General features: G+C 38.6%; 1 protein-coding gene across 1 annotated transcript in view; it reads left to right on the top strand.

Annotated features, from left to right (window-relative positions):
- Positions 1–26,084, top strand: part of LOC126851393 (MOXD1 homolog 2) — a 181,914-nt gene extending 155,830 nt beyond the window's left edge. Inside the window, exons 4-9 of the mRNA XM_050595313.1 lie at positions 14,046–14,240; positions 18,182–18,268; positions 20,778–20,960; positions 22,440–22,892; positions 23,742–23,935; positions 24,787–26,084. Of these exons, the coding sequence (XP_050451270.1) occupies positions 14,046–14,240; positions 18,182–18,268; positions 20,778–20,960; positions 22,440–22,892; positions 23,742–23,935; positions 24,787–25,261 (1,587 nt within the window). The 3' untranslated portion in view covers positions 25,262–26,084. The remainder of the gene's footprint in view (positions 1–14,045; positions 14,241–18,181; positions 18,269–20,777; positions 20,961–22,439; positions 22,893–23,741; positions 23,936–24,786) is intronic.
- Positions 26,085–27,286: the final 1,202 nt, after the last annotated feature.

A 27,286-nucleotide genomic window follows, 5' to 3' on the forward strand; every position in this document is an offset into this window, starting at 1 on the left:
GCCGAGTATTCGCATCTATCTATTTTTCTATAACCAGATGTTCAATGGAACCTCATTTTTAGCGATCGCACGATCTTGGAAGAATATGGCTTAAGACATTTTGCACCTATTTTCCTTCATTTTCGCGACAAATTCGCTGTCCGTGCTTGCGAACTCGAATGAGAAGGATGTGAGGAAGAATTTTACTTTCAAAGATTTTTCAACCTTCGCATTTTAAGCTTTCTATAGCGAGAAATTTTCATTCCTTTTTTTCATTTTTCAGACATTTGGCACTTACATAATACTTGGCGGAGTATGGGTCAGAATATTTGGCATATTGCACGTATATATATATATATATATCTTTTTTCTTTCCAAAAAGCTAAATAATATTAATTATATGCTCGATTGACATTTTCAGCCTTTTTTCTCTCTGAAATACCAATGTATAGCACAAGTTTATTCTTCGAGGTGTTGATATTTATTTAATCCGCGAGAAAATGCATAGAGAGAACGCCGGAGAGTTTGCCGTCGGCTTATGACTTCCGAATCGACGATCGAAAGTCGATGATCCTTTTATCGGATCGACGCGCGTGCACACTCTCTGTATACCGGTGAGACTCAATGACTAAAATATATATACGAATCTCGAGCCAGATGCGAATTCCACGGCCGAGAACGCGAATGTCGGGGATTTTCTATCGCGCGGCTTATTTCGCGTCGCGACCAATCTCTCCTTCTTTTTGTGCGTGCGCGAGTGCACACGCGCGATTTTTTCCATTTTCCACCCTGCCCGATAGAATAAGTCCCGTTTGTGCGCCGCCGAGTGGCACAGCCGCTCTTTCTTTCTTTGCGTTCGCCACTCGATCTCCAATTTCGCCCTGGCAATCCGCGTTATTCCACGCTCCTTTTCCCACTGAGTCGCTTGCACCATTTTCCCCATATCTCTCTAGCGCAAAAACCCGTCTCTCATTTCTCGAATATAAGGCGAATGTAAGGCTGCATCCCTGCCCACCCCCTTGCATCATTTCTACCGCGAACCTTCTCTGTGCACGACGCGCGTATTCGCGCTTCGTATTCAACGTGCTTGTGCGTCATTTGCTTTCCGATGAACTTCTTGCGAGAGGATCGAAAATACGGAAGAGGATAGGATACGAGGAAGCATCCCAAAAACCCTTGCCGACTGATCCTCAAATCTGTAGCCGATATCCTGGCTTAGAGGGGAAAGAATTGCAATGAAGCGTGTATTCGTAGTGCGAGTATCAAGAATTTATTGGTTAATATTTAACGATGTATAGCAAATAATATAAATATATACTCACGATCTTGTACGTAATATATTCTGTAAATTACTGCATATTACGCAAAATTTCTGATTCTGTTTTTGGAGCAATATTATGCTTTCGAATACAAATATAATGAACGGTTATCGTGCTTTATTTTATGCTTGTATGAGATAAAAGATATAGAATAATTTTTAATCTTATAAATCCAATCTAATAATGGCTAGATCATTTTCCGTTATATTTTCGACGAGCAGAGAGAACGAAAGAGAACGGGGACGAAAATGGCGCGAGGGCTCTCTCGCCAGAAAAAGAACCCGCTCATCGCGGTAGCATCGATTTCATCCAATCAGCAGTGCCTTTAATACCAATCAGCAGTCAGCTCTCGGCGAACGATCGGATTAATTACTGATCGGGATAAGATGCTAAAGTGATGTAGCACGATAATATGTGTGCGTGAATGTACTCGCGATACGTACTTTCTTTCTCTTTTCCTCTCCTCCTTACTTCAATACCTTTTTTTTTTTTTTTTAAGATCACGAATCATACTATTATTCTGCACGAGATGAAGATATATATAAATACGCGATATTCCCGAGGAAATTAAAGTGAAATTGATGCGGAAAATTTTGACAGGATAAATATAGTTTTTATCAAAGTTTAAAATAAAATCTCTCTCTCAACGAAAGGAGATTGAAAAAATTTACCCTTCTACTGGATCTTTAAATTTTTGCAGTACACAAAAGTGATATCTTAGTCATATCCTTGTTCAAAAGAGAATTTTTTTCCATAATAAAAAAGTAAGAATATTAAATTTTGAACTCACAAGACAGGAAATTAGAATATGAATAGATTATATAACATCATGTATTATAGTACAATGTGCTTGTGAGCGATTTTTTTATACAAGTAAGTTAAAATGCGTTTTAACTTTCAAAGATTCAGAGTGAATTTATTTTGAAGAGCTAACATTCGGACATTTTCGAATGAAGAGAGCTTTATCGCGCTTATCTGAATCGCGAATGGCTAGCTCGCTCGCGCATCGACTAAGATTGGATCGTTACGCCGAAAAGTAAGGACACCCGTAAGTTTCCAGCGGATACGCCAAAAATAGCGCCGGAATAAAACGGAATCCTCCATTACCGGAAGGAGGTTCATGCGGGGGTTATCTAAGCCTCCCCACCGCCGTTATCTTAATGCCACTTATTGTCTTGACGTATAGTACGTTTCTCTCGGCTTTCCTCCCTTTTTCACTCCTGCCTCCGCGACTCCTCTTTTAGTTCTATCTTTTCTACTTTCGCGCGCATTAAGTTTGCGAGGTTTGTGAGAAGACGCGCTGCCGCTGATGCCAGTCGTTATCACGAGAACTGAATATCCTGTCTTTCACACCATCGAGGACATATATAAAACTTGGCAGCGAATCTCTATTTTCAGAATTGCTTAAATTGAACGTCTAAACTAAGTAGAACTAAAAGAGGATTTGAAATTATATTTATATGTCATGACCTCATTAAATTTTTTTTATCTTCATTCTATAACTTATATTTAAGTAAATATAACTAAAAACAATTTTAAACCAAGAAAAAAAAAATCTATGATTAAAATATTATCAATTTGCATTACTCAGAGATATTAACAGAAAGATTTCCAGTTGTCGTGAAGTTGGTAACTTTTTTTAAGAAAATATCAACTTGAGATTTTTCAAGAATGTGAAATACAAAAGATTTTGTCTTATGCTTATCACAATATTATTATTTTTATAATCAATTTTACAGTTGATAATACGGACGGTAATCTAGCCAGACTGCTTACATTCTGCTTTATGTGAAAATATGAGAATGTCGTGTATTTATCGAGCTTATAGCATTAAAACAAAGTATACGAAGCGTATTTGGTATCGTTCTTAAAACAGGAAATTGCAAGGCGGATGTTGTCCTCTGTACTTCGTCGATTGTATCTCGGATAAAATTTGAACGTGTTTCACAGTGATTCGACTGGTGACACGTTTACTTTCGACAAACATAAGTCTCTTCCTCTTCTCTCTCCCTCTCAATCTCATATCTTCTCATTTATCTCGTTATTCCGCGCGCGTTTGCGAGGATATGATCGCTCATTGTTTCCGATTTTCCCGAAATGTTTCTGCGTTCCTGGACATTTTGCCGACGACAACGACAATGATTAATATTGACGCGGCTATATATCGGAGGTAGAGTCTACGGCCGTACCTAAATTACGCGAACTTTAGTGCCCTCCTGTCTACCCTGTCGGCGACGGGGTCCCCAAGGATTCTCCGGTTCGTTGACAGTCAACGTCATAGGCTAGGACGTCGTCTCGTCCCGTCGCTTGCTAAGCAACGACGAGATAAATCCTTGCCAAGCGCACTATGCTTCAGATTAAATTACAACCCCATTCGCTACGCGTGCATTTCGCGCAGCGAATGGAGAACGACTCGTCGGCGATCATTTCTATTGACATCTGTTAATACCGAGCTGGTAAACCCTATAATCATGAGTCAGCAGACAGTTATTCGTCGTCCGAATATCTTTGAGTGTTGATTTAGAGAGCGCCGATTTTTACGCTTACATTTACATCAGGCATTTTTCTGTCACGTCAGCTGCTAATACAACAACGCATATTTTCTTAAAAGAGATCGCAATAGTATTACGCTATTTCCGCACTATATACGCAATCTTTCAGGTGTAACTCCTCTTACATTTCTCACACTTGCATCCGCTTTGCATTTATTTATATCGTCATGTTTTTCTATCGGTAGAAAAGAAAAAAGAAAAAGAAGAGAAGATTTACGCTCTCCGAAGGGAAAGTTGGCGCATACGAGCACGCAACGTACGGGGTGAAAAACTTATAACGGGACTTATTCTCACTATTCACGGCGATTTCCATATTGAATGACGGAGCCGGCGCGGCGCGAACGCGAACAGCGATGCTCGGTCATTTAGTGGTAAACGGTGCCTTCCGTATTGGATAAAATACAGGAAAAAGAGAGAGAGAGAGAGAGAGAGAGAGAGAGAGAGAGAGAGAGAGAGAGAGAGAGAGAGAGAGAGAAGGAAACGATGATACACCGACGAGAAAATGTACGGTATATACGCAGAATCGATAGCCAAAGAATTACGAGACGGGGGAGCCGCGCGTGTGCGCGGCTGCGGAATAATTCAGTATTCTCGGCATAAGTGGCGCGCGCGCCGCGTAACGAACACATGCGATTCTGCCAGAAGGTGAACCCTGCTAGTACCCTGGCCGCGAAGCGGAAGAGGAGGTCCACCCTATCGCCCTTCCTTCTCCACGGCCGCAAAGCTCGTTAATTATACAAACACCGTTCGTGCTCACCTCGACACGCGGCTTGCTGACGCGAGTACTCGCGCCGCTTTGTTGCGCGTCGATAAGCGATAAGGGTGGTTTCCACCTTCCGATTCCGACTGTCTCGATCAGCTATTTTTATCGGGCCCGTTGCGGCCCGCGCACATTTATTGACCTTGGGTAAGCGTGTTGAGGAATCCATCGTGCATACTTGCACAATTTGATTTTTTACTCTGGATTACTTTTAGATATTATTTTAAAATCTTTTTCGCTGAAAACTTTTTTGTTTTAAAAATGAAGACTTGTATAAGACGGAGCAATAAGTATCCCTTATTTTAACGGTGTTAAAAATTAGCATTAAAACATCTCTTCTTCTCATTTTTCATCGTTATACGCGATATAAAATTGTATATATATATATATATATATATATATATATATATATATATAAATGATCAATATTTTAATCACATAAATTGATGTTAATATTTTAATGCATTCTGAACATCTGAATTATGAATACTGCAATCGCGAAACGAAACGCATATTTTATTCAATCATCATTTTATTAAACAATCGTAACATTAATTAATCAATAATCCGCTAGAAAATGAAAATACCGGTTAATTGCGAAATTGCGAAATAAACATACACAGATGGATTTGCATGTATATACAAATAGCGTGCCTTCAACGTACATGCATTTCAAATCGATCACACATTCTAATGCATTGAGTATGCGTAATTGAAAAAAGTGACAAATACATTTTAGGCTTGTCCGGTGAATAAATCGATATGTCGTTCATCCGGAAGTTACTTGAAACGATCGCCATTAATCTTCGCATATCGAGCACTGAAGTTTAGGCATCGGCGGGCCAATTCGGCGCGCACTTAGTTACGTTACAACAACGCTCATGAGAGTATTGCTCGGGGTCCTTGACAGGATCCACCGGCAAGTTTAGACTGAGTTTACCCGTTAATGACTGGGTACATACCAGAGGATGGGCTCAGGTATGCCGGTGGCCACGAATTCACCGATGTTGGCTCATCGGCTTCACGCTGATGAAGAGAGCACCAACGATACACCGAGCAAAGCGATAGAATCTTGTTAGCGAAAGCTTCCCTTTTTCGACGCGGCATACACAGGCGTTTCCAATCAATACCTCTCAACGTATTCCGCCGGTATACGTGATGATTAAGTTCCGATATCCGTCTCGTGAGTTTTAAAAAAATAAAAAAACGTTCCGCTAAATCTCTCCATAAATGCATTGCGCGCGAATACATTTTTGCAGAAGAACAGATAATTAAAGGAAATTAATTTATAATATTTGCTCTTTGAAAATGAAATAAAAAAATCTTGCAGCAAACAAAGAATTATTATTGATTAATTGGAATAGATTCACCTTAGACGCTCATTATCCCTCCGGAATGCTGCCGACTTTAATTCTAGAACTTAATTAAAAACATATAGCGCGTCCACGTGTACCATATGTCTGAGCGGGAATCGTGACGTCTTATCTCTGTTGCAGTTGGATATCCGTGCGAGATCGCGTTTATTTGATCGTCTGTGCAGAACCGAGTACAGAAACTAACACAACAAGCGCCGATAGCTTTTGTATCTTCGTCGACGTGCGCTCATTTTCGCGTCATTATTCAAACAGAGAGCAAGAACTTTAATCGCGCGAGAACTTTAATCACGCGATTCCAAAATTATCTAGTCGACGTAGGGAAGAGGAGGAGGTGGAACTTTGCAGAGTAGAAACGAGGAAAAGGAATTGCTCTCGCGTCGCCATGATAAAGCGATTTTACTCGCACTTGACACTTGGGCGGCGGCTCTGTTCGGGATTCTTCGAACTTCCTAGAAGAGTAAGAGATATCACCTCAATTCCTGAATATTGCATCTGTCTAATTAAAGAAAATGTTACGCGACCTTTATCACGTCACAAGACATGGCTGGCTTAATTTCATCGTATCTTTTCAGCGATATTGCAAAGGAAGGAGTTCCTCCTTTTCTTTATGTCCTCTCCGCGATCATGATTTAATCATTAAAAATCAGTTAAGGATTTGATTAAAAACTTATCATACAAGTATTAGAAAGGATCTTGTTTTTTTAGACATCCATTTTTAAATAAGATAATCAACAGTTCTCTTTAATTATTTTTTTATATCGTATTTTTTTTTTTTTTGAGAATTAAAGAGGCAATTAAATCGCGACCGTCTTGATCTATCAAAGTGATAATATAATCAGTTATGTAAATTTAGATTAATTCTGATTTTTAATTCCGAGACGAGAGAATCGCGTTCCTTATCAATCCTCGACGAGAATCAGACAAGCGCATTTAGCGACAGTTTAAATATGGGGCGAGGGTACGCAGCTAGATTTGCACGCGCCGCGAAGAAAATCGATGCGACGTAAAGTATTCTTCTCGCGTAGCACGCGAAACACTGATGCCTATTTGAATCTAATCGGCATAGAGGTGCACTGGTCTACAGTAACCGAGTCTGCGACACTTTCAATGATGCTGGCGTTACGAATGACTGCATCCACGTACAGTCGTATTCTACTCGAAGCGAACACATACGCCACCCTGTACCCCAGCTTTATAACGCCATTTTTGTCCAATCGTTTAATTCAAATTCATCGATCTTTTCTAATGAAGATTTGATTGCCCTTTTTCGACTCTTAATATTAAATATATCGTTCATTAAATATCTACCAGAAGACGTTTTGAAATTAATTAAAAAAAAAGGATAACATAAAGGATTTTATCTTCATGTATTTCGAAATTAAAATTCTTTATTTTCAATTATTCATAAAAAAATCATCAATATCTGATCGTTTTTAAAAGTTCGCCGCTTTCCTTAAAGATTTCCACAGAATTTGAGACATCCCTTAAAGAGATTGCGGTAAAGAACAGGACAAGATTTACGCGCGTTTCGTTACGGAGCATCAAATACGAGTTCGACTGTCGGTTGTCGGAGAACCGATCCGATCCGCGTATCGGTATACCGGCGCGATTATCGATTTCTCCTTACATTTCACGGTGATAAATATGTAGAAGCCCGTGTATTGCTTTATTGCAAATTGCGCTCACGCTCGCGGGAGTACTTGAATTCTAGATACCGCGGCTAGATCTCGCGAGACTGAGATTATCGATTCGGCACCTCCGTCATTCCCATATGGCAAATACGCGAGCAAACTCCTATCTACTTTATGGCAAATTACACTTATTTATTTATGGCATACACGTTTAAATAATTGTAATAAACCGATGAATTTCACGCAATGATTAATACAATAGTTTCTTTAGCTTATGCATGCCTTTTTCGCTCTTAATTTTAATGACAATTTTCTTGACGAGTTTAAATTTTTTTTTTTGCTCGTTAAATAAAATTCTTAATTTGTAAAATAAATTGTTTTAGAAGAGTAGAGCCAATAGAAAATGTAATCTTACTTGATTTTTCTTTCAAAGAGTTTATGATTTAAATATCTTTAATGTATTAAAGTCGACTATTTTTTTTGAATGTTAAAATGTCTAAATTATTGCAGTTAAAAATAATGATCATCAAGTACCTTTAGTATTTTATCGCGCTCTTTTTTCTCCATTTAACTCTGTCTCTAAACCACTGTGGTTAATCGAGAATGTCGTTTATCGAGAAATATCTCCCTGAAAAAAATATTAGCTCTCTTAAGAGTAATGAAATAATTCAATTTTGATAGCGACAAGTTTGCCATCGAATGCTTGCCACAGATGATGAGGGAACGAAGCGAGGGAGAAAGAGAGACAGAGAGGATGATGAACGAAGCAAGAAAAAAAAATATATATATATATATATAAGGGGTTGAACGATAGGACGGGGTTGTAGGCAGGCGAGAAGCGAATGTGTCGGGAGTTTGAAGCCCTTAATTGCTTTTTAAAACTTTCAAGTTCGAGTTCGGGCTTCTCCCGACGGCCGGGGTGGCTCGCCACCCTCCGAGTCGCACCCTTTGCATTCTACTTAAGAATGTTCAATATTAGTTTTCCCTATCGGAGTTGTGTGCGAACGCGCGTTCGGCTAAGACGACAGGCGAACAAGACGGATGCCGGAGCGGAAGGGATAAGAGGAAAAACGGAGACGCGGCGTCGATAACCAGCTGTTGAGTTTTTCTACTTCAGGCAATTAACGCTGCCCTCAGCAAAAGCTACTCACGAGTATCGGTTTGTCTATCCCACGGGCGTTCGGACTCGGGTCTTCTTCTTTTGGCGAGAAGCAAACTGCTCGCTGGTCAAAGTTTCGCAATGCTCTTATCTTTTAGTTTTCCCTTCCTCTCTTTTTTTTTTACCGGAAGGAAGATACTTCCGGCACGTTCGAAAGTTACCCCAAAGAAAGTGAAGTTGCTTTTACCGCGTCAAAGTGGAACGATTGTCGTCGGTGTTGACTTCTGAATTGTTTCTATAAGGGAGGAGACAGCGGTTGTTTACGTTCGCAATTAGATGAAATCTGTTACGCGCGAGATGAAACGGTACACAAATTATCTAAAAATAGTTTTAAGAAATTAATATATATATATATAAAAATTCAAATAGCAAGATAATCGCACAAATCATTCTTATTCGAATGATTTTTATTTAAACATTATTATAATTTTAATACATCGACACTGAAAAATTCTGCGATATTTATCATTATTCTAAAATTTTGACAGCAATCCCGAAACACTTTTCGAATATATATTCATCATGAAAGGGCCAGCTTTCACACAAGTCGTGCGAGCCCTTTTTCCTTCGACTTACCGCTCGTAGTCAAGATTTGAAAGCGGGGGCAACGTACGATATCGAGCTTCGAAAACGGGATTTTCCGAGGAAGGAAGAGCGCGTCATTTGCTCACATAGCGAGTGATATCTCTTAACCCAGAAATTGGGATACGCCCCTTAAATTCAACGACTGCCGCGCGACGTTAGCCGTGAGATACGATTTCTGGTGTAATACCGAAGTGGAAGAACAGAGAGTGGGAAAGTTCGAAGAGGAGAAAAGAGAGAAGTGGCTTTTCAATTTCGGAGGCTTTCGCAGTTCGCGTGCTCGACGAGGGTACTGAATGATACCCATTCGTTATTCCTTTATTGCAACCCTTTTAGCAACGTCAATATCACATTAACCTTTAGATTTCAAATGGAGAATGTTGAGCTTTATTTCTGACAAGTTTAGTCTAACGTTAGAATAGATGAAAGAAATTACATTTGTGGTTGCCAGAGACGCTTCTAAATAATAATCAAATGCCGAGATTGTATTATTCATAAAGTAACATAGCTCTCTTTCGTTGTCGTTTGATTAATTATTTTAAGTAACGTCAAGATCAGAAATCATTTCATAGAAACCAAAGACGAAAGTCTTGCAGCAACAATAATCTTACTTGCCTCGCGTAATAGAGCGAACTCGATTAATCGCCATTATAGAATCACGCGCCTCTTTGATTAATCCCCTCCGCTTCCCCTTTCCCCATTCCTTCTCTTTCTCTTCGCACTCAACTTTGGGATTCTACGGAGCACGTGGCCCAGATCTTTTATGCCAGGGTTTCCAAGGGAACTCGCGCGCCATTTGCTCACATCGCGGCTGACATCCTTAACTTGCGAAATGGGATCTTCTGCCTCTCCTTCTCCCCTCTCCTTGCCCCTCTCTTCTTTGACCCAACGACTATTGGAACGGATAATTGCGAGCTACGACTGCTCTTAAACGTAGACGGACGGAGGGAAAGGACATCGGTGTGCAGAACGTACAAGCGGAAGAGATTTACGGCTCGTGAGAACAACGAACGAACGAACAACAAAGTTGCTCCGCGAAAGAAACGCTGCTTGAGTTAGCAGAGGATGTCTTCGAATCTCAAATCCGTTCCGTTTGTCTTCTTGCTTACATCTTGTCCAGCAAAGTTACCTAGCCTATCTTTCTCAAACACAAGATTCGTCGTTTTATCTCTCATCCATATATCTTAACGGGGATACTTTTTATGGAAATATATATCTCCGAGTTAGAATCTTTATAGCAAACAGTTACAATTCTCGTCTGTTAAAATTTACATTTTTTTTTTTTTATCGCGAAAAAGTGTAAAACTTGGAGCATTATTCACTCAATTTAAGGAGAATGCTAATTGATAGCGACTAAGGTTTTTTAATTCTGTTATGGTATTATTTGAAATTTTTATAAATTCTTATAAATCATGTCTTCTTATTTTGCATTATAACTCGTTATAATTTTATTACATCGCGCGCCCACACACACACGCACACACACACACACACATATGTATATATACATCCTCTTTATTATGTCGTAATTTCTTGCCTCTAATGAATATCTCTAATAAACATTCTCCTGCTAATTAGCGCATCCTTATATTTTCCATGGATTATATTCTAGCTTAATGATCTTTACAAGCGTCAACATTGTTTCCCATTTCCGGAAGAATTTTTCCTTCTCATCATTCTTTTCTTGTCGACCTACTTAAGGATGCAGCAAGTTAGGCGGATCTTTTAAATCGGGATTTCTGAGATCGAATGCGTGGCTTATTCGAATCGAGTAGACTCGTATCTTACAATAGCACCGCATCCTTTGAACTCGACGATCAAGGATATTCACGAGCTACTATTTTTCCCGAAACTCTCGCATAGAAATGTATCGGAATCGATAGAAGGGAGGATATTTGTTATAAGAGGTAAAATTCTTAGCGAATAGTTTAATGAAAAAGCGTAATATAGCTAAATGGTAATACTTTACAACCGATTACGAAATAAATTTAAATTGTTAAATTTTAATTAATTTTAATTAATTTTAATTAAAGCGCTTTCTCTAATAAAGGGATTTTGAACGAAATCAGAAAAATTAAATTAATTAAAATAATTATTTTATTTGCACAGTTAAAAATTATGATATTTAACATTGTGGGAGATGAAATATGAAGTTATATCAGAACCGTCAGGATGAAATATGAAATATATCAGAACTTGCTGAATTAATTACAAACTTTGTATGCGAAGAAAACACAGAGACAGACAGAGAAAGCGGAAGAGATGCATTAACTATCATCCGGGCAGGCTCAAGAAAAAATATAGTGATAAGAGTTTTTAATGATTCAACAGAAATTTAATTTAATTTATTAATACATGTTTTGTTTCTTCGCAGAAATTTGTTTATTTGAGTAGTTCCTTTCATTGTTTTATTTCTCCATATTATGTATCTGGATAGATAAACCATAAATTTTTCGAGATTTTAAATAATGTTTATATGAAATTTGTTGTGAAGAATAAAATGATATATTTATTTAAATTAAATCAATAGTTGCGAAGTTTTTATCTTTGATATACTAAAGTTGATAAATTTTGACAGCTATTTATGTAAAAGACTTTTGAGAAGGAAATCTGCACCGCAGTTTGATCGAGGAAGGAGGACAACGAAAATGTATAATGTAGTCAAAGGACGTCTCTGGAATCGATGGAATCGCGTGATTCTCGCCTCCTTCCTTCTAACGCGATGCCCATTTCCTCTAATCGATTTTCCATCTTGGCTCCAAGAATCTTTCGAATCTGCCGGATCTGGGTCGCTACGTCGTACTTATCCCCGCTTTCCCTTGATTCAAACGAAGATGGGCGCCCGGTTGTCTCGGAACAAACTCTGAAACAATCGTAACATCGTGCGCCGATGATTGTACGCGGTGAAATTAACGAACAAGTGGGGGTCTTTCCTCCTCGAGAAAGGGGAAACGCTTGCCGATTATCGAAGAACGTGAATGGGTAACACGTGAGCGGCTTGCAAATTCGCATGCCGATTGCGCTTCTGTGATTTCGCCGACGATTTTTTTCTTCACGCCGAGACGTGTCTGGTGTGGCGAAGCGCGCTCTTAATCTGAATCGCCGATATGTTAGTGGCGATAAGAATAGGAATCGAGAACATGATGAATGCGAATTCTCGCGGTATTAATATTCTCGGAGTAATAAATATTTTGTAATGCGAATCAAGCAAATCTCTATCATAAATGTCAATAATGTCTTAATATGTTTCACATACTTAATATGTAGTTTAATATATAAAGCAGACATTTATGTTTATTATATATTCTGGCAATCTTTTTTTATCATTTTATTGATGAGAATCCAATCAACGATTTTTTTATTCTCTATACGTCGCATTTGAAAAATGCATCGTTTCATCTGCCGTAAATTAGAGTCAAACAATGTGTTAGATATGTATGTGTTAAAAAATTAAAAAAATATCTATTCATTTTTCACACTTTATTTATATATTTCAAATTTACATTTAATTTATTCTTCACTTTTTGCTTCAATTATACATTTCTGTTAATAAGTGAGATTGATTGATGAAAGATTAAAAATAATAGAAAATCTATCGTTATTTGCAAATATTAACGCTGACAATAAATACATGTTATATTAACATAAGCAAGAAAAATAGCTCTGATTAACGTAAAGTCGTAAATCCGGTTATACCACATTTATTTATTTCTATTCACGCAACTCGAATAGCGTGAATGAGTAACATTTTTTGGAATGAATCGGTTAACGAAGCCCGCGTGCGCGGGCTAGTTTCTCAATCAGATGCGATTGTCCCGAGATGTGTAAGTGGCTCGTTCACGTGCTAAAGCGACCCCAAGTTTGGCGCGGTTGGACACGTGTACGCTTCGCGGCCAACCGCGACAAGCGAACACCGAGGGACATTGTCGCTTGTATTGGGTATATCGCGCGGCCGCCACCCTCGGTGGTCGCCTTTCTTTTTGGGGTGAATTAAATCGCGTATGCCCGCAGCACGGCCGCAGATCATTGTCGCGCGCCTCACACCGCGGCTGATTCCCTACGCAAATTTAAGGGCGCCGAAAAGCTTAGGCTATCTTAGATTATGTAAAAAGTAGACAAATGTAGACTTTTAATTGCAAAGTTATTATAAAGATCGATTAAATTTATTTAAGTTAATTGAATTAATTATAATTTATAATTAATTAAATTTATTTTTATTAAAGAAAACGAGAAAAATGCTGTGTAAATATTTATCATCGCTTCAACCAATATGTAATATTATATAAAAATTTTATTATATAAAAAAGATCTAGTTTTATTAAAAAAGAATATTAATTTTATCGAAACTTAGCGATATTAGCGAGAGAAATCGATACGCGTACTTATATTTGTCTGAAATTTTGAAACATGGCTCGTAAGGTAGCTTGTCTAGGGCAATTTTCGATCGTAAATTTTACGAGAGGTTTGATTAAAAGACGCAGCCGAGCGCGCAATCTTCGCAGAGGAGCCCGTTTATTCGCGTCGTACAGGGCATCTGCTTCCTTTCCGGAAGCAACGATTTTTATGGCCACTTGGATATATAAAGGCGCAAGCTCTTTGTAGCCTCGTTTCTCTATCAATATTTTTCGACAGCAAAAAGCGCAGAACCAGAGCCGTTCTTGACTTCGGGCCGTCCTTTGTGTTTCAGAACGACACGATGCAAGTGGTTTGGCAATATCATGTCGAGGAACCGGTATCAGCGGCCGGGGTCTTGCCCGATCACGGTGCTGTACGAGGCTCGAGGCCGTTGTATCTAGTGCAGAGAGACACGCAGCCCAGACGAAGCTCGCGTAATCAGGACGCGGAACCGCCGCTGAAGATCTGGGATATTTTGAACAAACAGGTGGGTAGCAAAGTTTTAATCTCCTTTAATTTATTTTAATTTTTCGCATATTTATATAAAACGTAAGGCGAGTGAGAGTCTACTGTGAGGTAAAAATTAACATTCCACGCGATAAATGCAATAAAGAGGTTCCGTCAAGATAAATACGTAACGAACTAGCTGAAGAAGGAAATATTTCGTTTCGTTCTTGACATAATTAAAAAAGGAAATGAGAAAGAGGAAGAGAGAGAGAGAGAAGGAGAGCAGTTGGTGTGCACATTGCATTTATTACGATTCGCGTTATTACGACGGTACGTGACAAGAAACAAGAACAAAGTTAATATTCATCTCGACCGCGGAGAAATTCGCGAACGCGAACAAAGACGATTAAAGAGTTTTAATTAGAGTTCACGAAAGTGGATCTGCCATTGGCAGTGTGATATTGGACTCGATTTGCACGAAGGAGGGGGGGGGAAGCTTCAAGCCGGGTTCCATGAAAGTATTTAAGTTCCAAAGAAACCAAACTTATTTTATTCAGGCTTTCCTGAGAAATCATCAACGCTAATCATCGACTATAACTCTCTCTTATTAACTCAACATTAATTTTAATATATAATTTTATATTAAAAACTTGCACAAAAACTGCAAAAAATAAAAGACACAAAATATTCAATTAAAAAAAAAAAAATAGAAGTAATCGAAAAATTATACAGCATTTAATTTTTTATATAATTATATAGTTAATTGAAAATTACCTTTTCGGAGTTAAACTTCTCAAGTGTGAGAGTGAAAAATTTTTACGAAATGAAGATTGATTCGACATTATCGACATCGTTTCGATATCGCCTGGGGCGCAGCAGATTATTCGTTTATACGAATCCGAGACGAGCTTTTTTTTCTCATCGTACTGTTTTCGTCACTCGCGTAGACACGCGTATCTCCTGTGCATGAGATGAATGTTCGAACGCGTTTAGCGTGTTCGGCATGCACATTTCGTACTGAATTTTTATCGGACGTGAGTGCGGAGCCGTTGTTGGAGAGAGAGAGAGAGAGAGAAGGCAAGGGAGAGAGACGGACGGTATTGTGCGCCGAATTTATGGCGGCATAAATCTTGACCGGGTCACATCCGGCAAAAACTATTCGTTCATTAGCGTCGCCGGGTCGTAGATTACGAGGTCGGCGCGCTATCGCTGGGAATCGGACAATGCTAATTCCACCGTCTGTGCCCTGGTGCTGTTTATAGTTTATATCGAGACTGGAATCGGGCCACGCTCGCGGCTCGTATTGCGCTCGTTGGCCCGCGAAAAAGTGCAAGATCATTCGCCGAAACGTGCTGATAAACGACCCGGAAATGTCAGCCGTGTAATATCGTTTGAGACAAGCGTGCGCTTCGAAGATTTGGAATGTATTTGTTCCAAACTCGGATATATATATTTTCAGTTTGTCGAGTTTCTCGCGGGGTTCTTATGACTGTTCCATATTACGAGGAATTTGTTACAATCATCGTGGTAGAATAATCGAGACGAGCAAGTCGGTTCTTTTTACCAATTACTTTTTGGCGTTTTGGCTTTTCTTCTTCTTTCCCTCTTAAAGTACCAGCTTAAATTTGTTTTACTTTATTTAAATATGGAGTGGAGATGGGAAAATTATTTAGAGCAATTTTAAATATATACAAAGATATCGAAAATATCGTGAAAAAGTATCGGTATCTTTTAGAGTCTCGTCGCTTTATATTTTTGTATTTCGACCTGCACGAAGCAAGTTCTTTCTTAACTTGATACACGAAAGTTGCCGAGCGGTCGAATAACTTTTGTATCGCGCCGCGATGAATATGAATAGAATAGTCACAAAGAAGATGAGGCTGGGGTGAGAGAAACGGGTTTACGTGCCGCTGTTCTCTTCAGATTTTGCGATACTCTATCATTTGTTAGAAATTGCTCCCAGTGTTTTGTTAGTTTTTACATTCTCGCTATTAAAAATATATAGCGAGGTTTATAAATGCTACCATGTTTCTTTCATGCGTTTCATTTAAATATATCTTTAAATTAATTTTAAATTAAACTTGAATTTAAAAGAATCCTGCATCTACGCGAAATTATGACAATTAATTTATTATTAAAAATTTTTTTGCAATCTTTAAACATGTGTGCTATTTTGCGAGTTTCAATCAATCAGAAAAAATTGTCTCGGAGAAGTCGGAAATGCGTTCGCGGCATCCCTAAAAATCCCTCCATCGCCCGCGGCCGTCAGTCAAGCATGTTCGACCGCAAAACAATAAACGCGCTCGTCCTTCCCGGTAATCTCGACATCGATAATTTCACGTCAGGGCGTGGGAGAATCCGATGGCATGGCCCGGGCGCTTAGGGCAGGAATCGCTCGTAGGAAGGGGATGCGCGAAAAAGAGAATCGTAATTTTCTCGAACACTATACGGGTCGCCCTTACGCCCCGCGGCGAGCACTTTGAAGCGACCCACCCGTCTCCCTTTCGTTTTCCCTTGCTTCTTCGTATTACCGAGGTATGTACATTGCAACAACGAAGCTGTAGCACGGTTCCATTGATACACGAAAATCCGTGAATAATTCGGCGGACTATGATTCTGACTTGTAAATGGGAGAGACACGTGGGACGAGTAGCGCGACTAATGCGTGTAATTCTGTCACAGAACAAGAAGTATAATTGAGCAAACCGTACCAAAGTTGCAAATTCTAAAAAAATAATGTTTCATAACACTATCACGTTTATTAATGAATAAATAAAAAAAATGTGCACACGTATTTATTACGATATGAAATTGTGCTAAAATTTAGAATCATTTTGTAATTAAAAGAGATATTTAATATGACGTTTTCAATATTTCGTCAACTAGATATGTATATATCTATATGTCAAAAACGCTCGAGATACAAGGATGTATAATAAAGACGACTATAGCTAAAAGATATAACAAAGCCTGAGATATGACAAAGGACCGTTTTGAGATGGAGCAAAATAAGTTTGCGCGTACAATATGGCTTATGTATTGAGCGGAACATCTAAAACAAGTAGCGCAACTAATACCGGTAGATGCAGTTCTTATTCCGTTATACGCGCCGAAAAACTCGCAAGGCGTTCGTGCACACAATGCAGCCGACCGTGCATGAGAACTGGCGCAAAATAGTCGCGTGGCGTGGAAAGCGCCGCTTTGAGACAGAGCGAAATGGGCTCGTATATCATAAAAGCAACTTGCAACCTTGTTACGTAAGTCGCACGCGGCGTCGGAAAATATGGTAATGAATTTCTCGTATATATTTACGTTTAACTGCGCTTACTTTGTTGTAACAAACCATTAAACTAGTGTGTATGCGTTAAGTAGCCAAGTTTCTCGAATTTTCCTCTCTACTTCTTCTGCTACTCCGTTGCAGCAAGGAAACTTTTTGTACTCTTATAAAGTGGCAATTATTTTCAAGATATGGTACATAATGTCCGTTCTCAAAAAAGAGAGCTTTGGCGATATGATATATCTGGTGATTGAATTCGGTAAGATAGAAATATTTCCCACGAGTTGTTTAATGTTTGACGTTTGATTGTGATGACGATCACAAGATTATCGTTGAATCACAATAGTAAGATATGAATGATCGCGATTAAAAATACAGAATTATTATAGTTAATTTTTTTACAAATATACTTTATATTTTGTCTATAAAAAGTCAATTTTTAATTAAAAATTCTAAACTACAATAATTTTTTTAATTAATTTATAATATTTATATTATAAAAACTTCAATTCTTTTTTACATGTATTTTTATTCATATGTGTATATACATATTAATCATTTTTCTTTAGGTATATAGAATATTGATACTTCCTCGTAATTTCAATGTCGAGATCCAAAGTATTGTTTCAATGTAGTAGCTCTATCCGTTAATTTCGTGTGGAATTATACTCGCTTAACGAAGTACCATTCGAATTGCTGTGCAGGTTCGTTTACCCATGGGGCAAGACATGCTGCTCTGGTGCCGTGTCCTGAAGATGCCGAGCATTAATCACAAACACCACGTCGTGAAGGTGAGTTCTCTCCTCCAGGTATATAACCCGTTTACGGTAGCTCGCGCGCGCCCGCCGCTCTCCGACTTGATTAAAGCGAAGGTGGATGCTCTTGTAATGCCGAAGAAACTGCACGTCGAGTTTGCCGACTTGCCCCTCCCATCTCCCTACCTCATACGGGAAAGATATTCTTCTGCCTCGCGTGTTTTCGCATCTCGAGATGCCTCGTCAAGTAGCCGTCCGATAAATATGCCGCGCAAAATGATAATCTAGAGGTTATACGATATTTTACATCGGGTGATTAATCATAGCCGAGACGATGGTTTCCTTTTTTAAAAACGCCCTGACGTACTAGAAGCAACACTTATTTCAATTCATAATTTTGCATTTTTCTCAGGACTCTTAAATAATATTTTGATCGCGTAAATAACACATTTTAAAAAGGTTAATATCATTTTTTATACAATTATATCTATATATATATATATATTTCGTTTTTTTAATAGAATAAAATTGTAAAAAGAGTGCTTTACACATATAAATTAATTAGAAATTTGAATTATTTCATGTATTGTAATTAGTTACAAGCATTTTTAAATATTTGTTCACGTGCGAGGAAAAAAATTCGCTTCATTATCCGATCTGATATAGAAAAAGTGTCTTCGATTCGCGAATACAATTATCGAGCACGATCGATTAATTCAGCTATGAAATTTCATCGTAAATGTACGACTGGGCGGATCAGTTTGATGGCAGGATCAATGCGGTAGGTGAGATCGTTTCGCCGTTCCGGCCGCCAATTTCGCCATCAGCGCGATGACAGATCGATGCACGAGATGTCATCAATAAATGCGACAGTGATAAAGCAGTCGGTCGTAAAGCTCGTATTACTACTGCATATCGGTTCACGTCGATGGTAATACGTTCCATTTCGATGCAGACGCGTGCGATTCTCCAAATTGCATGTTAAAAATCGAAGTCGGACCGCGGCAACAAAAGCAGACAGTAAAATAAATTTGGTGACTCGCGTTTTCGTGTGTTTAACATGGCGCGGAATATTTTATTGTCAACAAACTCGGATGCATTTTACATTATACTAACGTTTTTTGCGCTACTGTTTTTCCAGTGAAAATTAAGCTGAGAATGAAACACCGTTATGATATTATTTTTATTATGCATTTATAATAAAAGGAATTGGAGAAGATCAAAAAATATTTGATTTAAAAAATTGTGTAAAATATAATCTCTCTTTCTTTGCTCTGAATTTTATTTATGCTCTGAAATTTATTTTGATATTCGTTCATATTTTTATCTGTTCATCACGAACTTTACGTCAGTAAATAATTTGATCAAGAAGTATTTCAGAGAATAATTCACATTTTATGTCTCTCGAGTTATGTTCTCCCACGCAGAACACATGATAACTCAATAAAATCTCAGTCATATTCTCGAATTTAACCTTGTTTGTCAATTAATGGAAATAAAATTTGACAGCTACTGGAAATCCGGAACGAATCAATAATTATGATCGTCAATAAGATGTCAAATCATTCCCTTCAGAAAGACTCTCTTGAGAGATAATTTAGACAATTAATATTTTCTACATTATACAATTTATATAAATGAAATTCTATTATTCTTTCTTTATTTTTTTTCTTACTTTTTACTTCATCGTATCTCGGTCCTTAGCACCTATTCACATCCGCACTCGGGAATTTCCGAACAGAACGCTGGGACAAGACTGGTTGATATAGTTTGCTCTACCTATCGCCGGTCGACCGACCGACATCTGAATCTCGAACTCGATCGGACGTGACCCAACTACGCGATGCGATTGCGACTATGTTCCTATCTCGGGTCTTTCTTAGTATCCGGCAGGGAAGGAGAATTCGATTAGCGTTCCGTTTGCGATAATTCAAACGCGAATTACTCTTTCGCGTTTTACGGAACTTTTATTGACCAATGTATTCGTAGATTAACGAGAATCGCGAATGGCCCTGGTATCGGCGATTTTAATTTATTGAAGGAACAAATTGAAACGCGGCACGTTCTTCCGACATTGGAACGAAACTAATAGCCCGATCTTTTCCAATTTTGTACTCCAACAACTTTCTTTAAACAGCGAGAAATGACATCTATTGAGGTGCGAAGCATCTTTCTCTTCCCGTCAATGCCAATATTCTATTGAATATCGATAGTTAGCGATCTATTAATCGATTGATGTCTGTCTAACTTTAAATATGGAAATAGCGAATATTCGATTCCAAAATTAAATTAAATATTTCTAAATATAATATATATGCGTCATAGAGTGTTGAATTTTAAATAAAATACAAAAAGTTATATATAAAATATATTCTCTTTTTTTATTATTCTTCTCGCACTTGTGTTTTTTCGATTAATTAATTTCTTCTGTAATGAACACGCCAAGTACGTGTTGTTTTCGGATAATTAAGACGTTGTAAAAACGAGCGAAATGCGCTCGGCATTAATTCTCGTTACGAACTTGTTCGCCTGTTCTGTATTTCAGTATGAACCAGTTATTCAGCCGGGAAGCCACGAATACCTGCATCACATGACCCTGTACGAGTGCCGTGGAGATCAAGCCGAATTGGAATCCGCGGCCGAAACGACCGGGAGTGTCTGTTATGTTCCTGATAAACCCGCATTCCAGTGCAACACGATCGCGGCCACTTGGAGTCTCGGTTCTGAGGTACGTCGAAAACTTCACTTGCACTCACACACGAGAGAGAATCTCGAGTACTTTCATTATTGACAAATTTCGCGCGAGTAAAGCGCGTTCGTTTGTAAAATCGCGAAGATATAGAAAGCGTTGATAAAAAATTAAAACGCTTGAAAATTTATTTTTGTTCCTACGTAATTAAAACTTTAATTATCTACGATTCTGTCAAAAAATGGAACTATCTAATTGTTGATCGAGGTCAGTTATTATGTAATAAAATGATATAATATGATAATCGATTAAAGCCTTATTTCTTTAAAAGATGTGTATTACGATGTACATTGACGATTCTTATCAAATTTGATGCTGCGTTTATTTTTTCGTTGGCGATTTTTTTTTATTATCGGAAATACCTAGTGCTCTTTAACACGTAAATTCTTATACGTCGACTCTGATGCGTTATCAAACATTATGCAAGAGCGTACAAGACACGTTCGGAGTTTCGTGATAATTCCGAGTCCGGTGTAATGCATACTAATGTGAGAACAGGAATACCGCAAACTTGTTTCTTCGCGGTTATCGGTAATACGAATGCTATGCGAACTTGTAACCGATCGTGAGATGCGTCGGGATCTCGTGTATAACGAGCAATTCAGTGACCTAGTATTACGATGTGTAATATTAACAATAACGTTAGCTAATAATGTGGTTGAATATTTGTCGAGATACGCGATGAATGCTGCATTGAGTGCATTTTTATTTTTATTTCGCGTTCTTTTTTATATAACTTTCAATACTAACTTAATGAATATCATATTGAATATTATATTTTTTTAAATCACGACGTCGGTATTTAAAATTCGGCGCAATGTTATTTTATATTAACCTTATAAACGTTAGAAAATAAATGTTGAAAATGAAACGTCAAGAAATAAATATTAAATAAAATTAATACTATCGCAAATTATAGAAATGCTAACGACTCGAAAACATTTTATTGGCTCTCAATTTGCACAATTTCCAAAGTTAGAAAAGAAATCTTATGAATAAGGCAAACCAAGTCTGATGCGGACAATCGAAATTATCCGGGCCGCATTAATAATAAATCTAGAATTATTTATTAAAGCGGTGATTACCGCTCGATTCCGCGAATCGTTATCTCGCTCATCATCAGTATCGGAAAATTAAAATTAACCGAGCGTAATTCGCGGTGTACGCGCATCGCCAATAAGGAAACGAATTTCACGAGCGACAATTTCTGCATCGGGAGTCCGCGGCTGATGGATCGAGGCGTATACCGATTATGGGGTCCGGTGAAGAGTACACCGGTCGCCGGAGTAAGGGGGCGGCGGGATCAGACCGGATCCGATCGGAGCGAGAGTACGCGCGGACCCCTCGATCCCCGGAGAACCGGACGGCGAGCGGTACTCGCGCTGCCGCGGTCCTGTTTTTATTTACTGCCATGGCTTCTGCATAATCCATCGTTTCTCTTCTCTCTCCTCGCGCCAGGGCTTTAATTATCCGCTGGAGGCCGGATACGCGCTCAATCCATTCACGGGGCCGCGCTACTACATGCTGGAGACCCACTATACGAATCCGCAGCTGGACGCCTTCATCAGCGATAGCAGCGGCCTCCGTCTCCTTTATACCGATCGGCTACGTGGCCACGACGCCGGAATCCTCAGCGTCGGCATCGACCCGAACTGGCGGCACATTATACCTCCGGGCCAACCCGAAGTGGTCTCCGAGGGCCACTGTATCGCCGAATGCACTGGCCAGACGATACCAAATAGCGGCATCAACATGTTCGCCGTGATCATGCACACCCACCAACTCGGTAGGAAGGTCCGCCTGCGGCAGATCCGCGGCGGCGAGGAACTACCGCCGATTGCCGCCGATACCAACTACGATCCCAATTATCAGGAGTATCGGAGACTCCAGAGACCAGTCAAGGTGTATCCGGTAAGTACAAGTCTCAACTCAAGCGTGCATAACGATAAAGAGTATTTTCTGTTTTCTGATATCTTTTTTCCCGTGATATTATACAGGCTTAAGTTTATCTTAATCCTTGTGTCAAGATCCAATTTATTGGCATTTATCTCTTAAATAATCTCGTCTTATCTAGAGTGATGTGGGGGGCTAATGCAATTATAAAATATCTCCGATTAACGGAGGAGAATCGCGAAGAACCCTCGGATTCTATCCGTCGAGATTTTTCCTTCGAAAGTAATCCGAGATTATATTCTTAAACTCTTCGCAAGTAACTTACGTCCTTCACACAGCAGTCTTTTAATATATTCTTATTTTTCTGTTCTGTTTTTCCGCTACATTGCACGCCTTTCGCTCATGTTGCCGCGAACATACTTTTCGCTGCATTATAACCCATAGCACGTATCAGAAAGTTTATGAGCTTGTTACAAAGTTTATTAACGTGCAATAAGTATAAGCTTTGATCACGTAAAGTGCCGACATGCTACAGACGCAGGGCATGAACCTGAGTTTAATTGTTTGAACGCACTCGAACGGCAAAGGTTCAGGTTTCAAAACGCGATTACGTGTTAACATAGAGCAAAAATGTATTGTAGTAACATTCAATTAAAAAGTAACAAAATTGAATTTATGATAATAAAAAACATGTACATGTCTAATTTTATTATGTTAATCTGAAAATTGCAATTTATATCCGCATCATTAATACTTTCATGTGATGTACAATTTTTTTTTTTTTGTCGTCACTACGAGTTCTTAAACTTTTAAGATTCTGTTGTGGTTTAGCTCTTATTCATGGCTAGGCGATTTCTCTTGTTACAGGGTGATCACTTGGTCGCCGAATGCACGTACTCGTCCGAATCGCGGGGGGCCATCACGCTCGGTGGCTTGGCAACGAGAGAAGAGACTTGTCTAGTGTCCGCTCTCTATTATCCTCGCATTGAGTTATCTCTCTGCTATTCTTTACCCTCGTTACCGACAGTACTGCACAGCTTGGGAATCCAGAAATTAGTACAGTAAGTTTGACATTTTCATTGACGTATAATCATTACGTTGATAAAAAAAAATTGTATGATAATTATATTTCTCTGGAATTTAGAAGACGAAAAAGATGCATAAGTTTTTACAACTTTGCTGAACATATATTTTCAATAGTACTTGAATCGACTAATTAATTTAAGTTTATTTAAAATTTACCTCAAATCGTTCTCTCTGCTTTGTTTTGAAACGATTTTTTTTTATATTACTTTGAATTAGTTTCATTTATATTCTCGTTATCTGTTAAAAAAATGTTATAACTTTGGCTGATAAACCGTTTACGGGAAAATATTTAATAAACGCACATTGACACATTATACGTTACTATCAGTTTATATGCCTCTATACAAATGATGATTACGCGACGTTTTGCTCTCTGATTGGTTATTAAGGACAACCCAAACGTTACGAAAGCACCGAGTGTTATTAACTTAACGAGCGATAGTTACGTTGCATCAGATGTACTGACCATCGCTACGTAACATCTGCCAGCTACATTCTAAATAAATTATAACTAAAGTTTCTAAAATTAATCCTCCCATTTTTAATTTCGAAAAGATCATTAATTTTTTATAATTATTTTTTAAATTAAAATAAGATTATTCTCTCATATCCTCTTATATTTAAAAATATGATAAAAATTAAAAATGGAAGAATAGAAGATCAAAAAGATTATATGTGAGGAGAGCCACGTGATAAAATTAAAAACAATAAAAGAAATTAAATAGATAGTAGGAAGTTGCGTGAAATACAAAAAAAAAGAGGAGTATAAAATGTAAAACGTAAGAGATAACAGCGACTTGATAGGACGACTTTGATTTGTGCGCAGGGGTTCTAGCCCGGTAATGATCCAGGAGCCGCAGAAATTGGCGGGGATGACGCTGGAGGAGCGACTAATCAGTTACGACTGGGAGTCGAACTTCCAGAGCTTCCAGGAAGCCACCCGCGGGGGCACGTTTAAGCCGCTGTGCGGCAGTAGCAAGGGTGCTTTGCCCGGCACGGATAACCTCGAGGTGCACTATCCGCGCATCCTCAGGCCTTACGAGGAGGCGAGCGTGCCCTGCGCGAAGAAGCCGCTGCGGAACAAACTGTCGATGCTGCTAAGCGAGGACGACGACATCGGCGCGCCAGTCGACCCCGACAGCGATGAATCGAACGCGGTCGAGCGAGGTCAGCTGGTGCGTAGCAAAGTGTCCCGCAGCAGCGACGCTGGACTCACGGCCGGTAGTTCCTGCGAACGTACAGTATCGGCAGCGGTGATCTTGGCCGCCGTTACTGTCATCGCGGGCGCCGCGTTCAGGTGAACATCGTCGTTGTTCGATCGGTCGTTCTAGTTCACTCGGATCGTCCTGACGATCATTTATCGCGATCGAGTTCGCGACGAATGATACCGAGAAACAACAGCAGCAGCTGGAGTAAGTACATGCCAATCTCAGCGACGCGTATCTTAGGCTTAGATAGGTATTATCGTTCTCCGACCGAGCGCGCCCGGGATTCGTCAAGAGATTCGATTGATAGTTTTCTTTTTTTTTTCCGGTCGCGGTGGAATGATTTCTCCGGCACGGCTAGCGGAATCTGCGCGTCGGATAGTTTATAATGACAATGAAATAATCGAAACTGATTGATATTTAAACATATGTTTAATTTGAGCGTTTAAGTTTATACTGTTAAAAATTTTATTGACGTATCGCGTCAATTTATATTTGCGCGTTACTGATTGTAATTTTTCAAAACTAGAATTACATGTAACTTTTCAAGAATAAGCAGTTTATAGAAACTTGACACACATGCTCGTGTAACGCCATGATTTCGCCAGCCTTCATTCGTGAACTTCGAATTTCTGCGAGTGAAAAAGGACAATTGCAATCACCGTTCGGTGTAAATGAAACTTATATACAAACATATATCATAGAAGATGTAGTGGAAATTACCGGATCCACATTATCTCGACATATACATAGATGTTGAAGTAAAATTATGATAATTTTATATGATAACATCATCAAAAATCTTGTCCATCTCATACTCGATTTTATCAGCCAGAAACATTAACTCTTTCTTTCTTATAATTAAGTTCGTATTAATTAATATGATCATGTGTCAAGGAGAGAATGTCTAAAATAAGAAATGTAGAAATAAATCTAATAATTGAAAGTATTTCATTTTCCGGAATATTATTTGATTGAATTAGAATTGAATTCTCTATAAAGATTTGTGATATTTGAAGATTTGATTTAAAAGGAGACTGTAGTGTCATATTTTTTTTATGTGTCAAGGCAAATAATTCTATAAAAGTTGTAGATATTTTTAAGAAAACATTTATGAGAAGCACCAAACGTGAATGTACAGAATATTTTTGTCGCGCATATTTAGAAAAGATTTCTTCCCTACATTTTTATTTTTGACATTTGCACGTTTTTTCTTTTTAAGTCGACTCTTTAATTTCCTTCTGCAATATTTTGGTGTATGACACGATCTTTTGGGATGAAGTTAATCAAATATTCATCCCAGTCGAAAAGCGCTCGACAGGAACGAGAGAGTTAATGACGCTGTGCTGGACGGAAACGGATGTGGATGCGCAGCGTGTTAATTTCGCCCGCGATGAAACCGAGCGCGGCAGATCGGATCTATATCGCGTTCTCGTTTCGCGATCGGCTTTTCTCTTTCGCGATTTCCGCTCGCGCGCATCGCCGTTATACAATAGAGATTTTTTGCGATACGATATTTCGAAATACCCAAGTAAACGCGGAAGTCCCACCGATCGATGGGAAATACCTATAAATTACCGTGGAAATTTTCTCACCTGGAATTCTCATTATTATTTATACTCGCGACATTTGCGTCTACCGTATTCGAAATTGCATGCTATCGCAGAGAATCTGTAATATCCCGCGTGCTCGCGCAGGACGATCGTAACAGGATATCTCTCGGATACGAGCGCATCGGCTGTGTTAAACATTGGAAAAGTGTAAGTTGCACTTTAACGGGAAAGAATACGCGGATAATAATATCACGGGAACTCTTCCATTCTCTATGTCAGAATACATTTGCTATACGCAATCAATATACTTGTATTAATTGTTGATGCGTATCAACATTTAAAAGTTCAAAGAAAATTTTCCAAATAAGGATTATATTGTAGAAGACTTATATGGATCGTGTTTTATGCAAAATTATTATTTTTTTAATATTGACAACATAATTGCAAAGGTTAAAGAAATATAATTAATTATAATTATAAATTGTTAAAATTAATTATCATTATCAATTCAATTTTATTCTTAATAATTTTTTAAATTTTGCGTTTTGTATAATATTGTATTAAATAT

The sequence above is a fragment of the Cataglyphis hispanica genome, chromosome 8 (assembly GCF_021464435.1).
Source record: "Cataglyphis hispanica isolate Lineage 1 chromosome 8, ULB_Chis1_1.0, whole genome shotgun sequence".
Taxonomy (NCBI): domain Eukaryota; kingdom Metazoa; phylum Arthropoda; class Insecta; order Hymenoptera; family Formicidae; genus Cataglyphis; species Cataglyphis hispanica.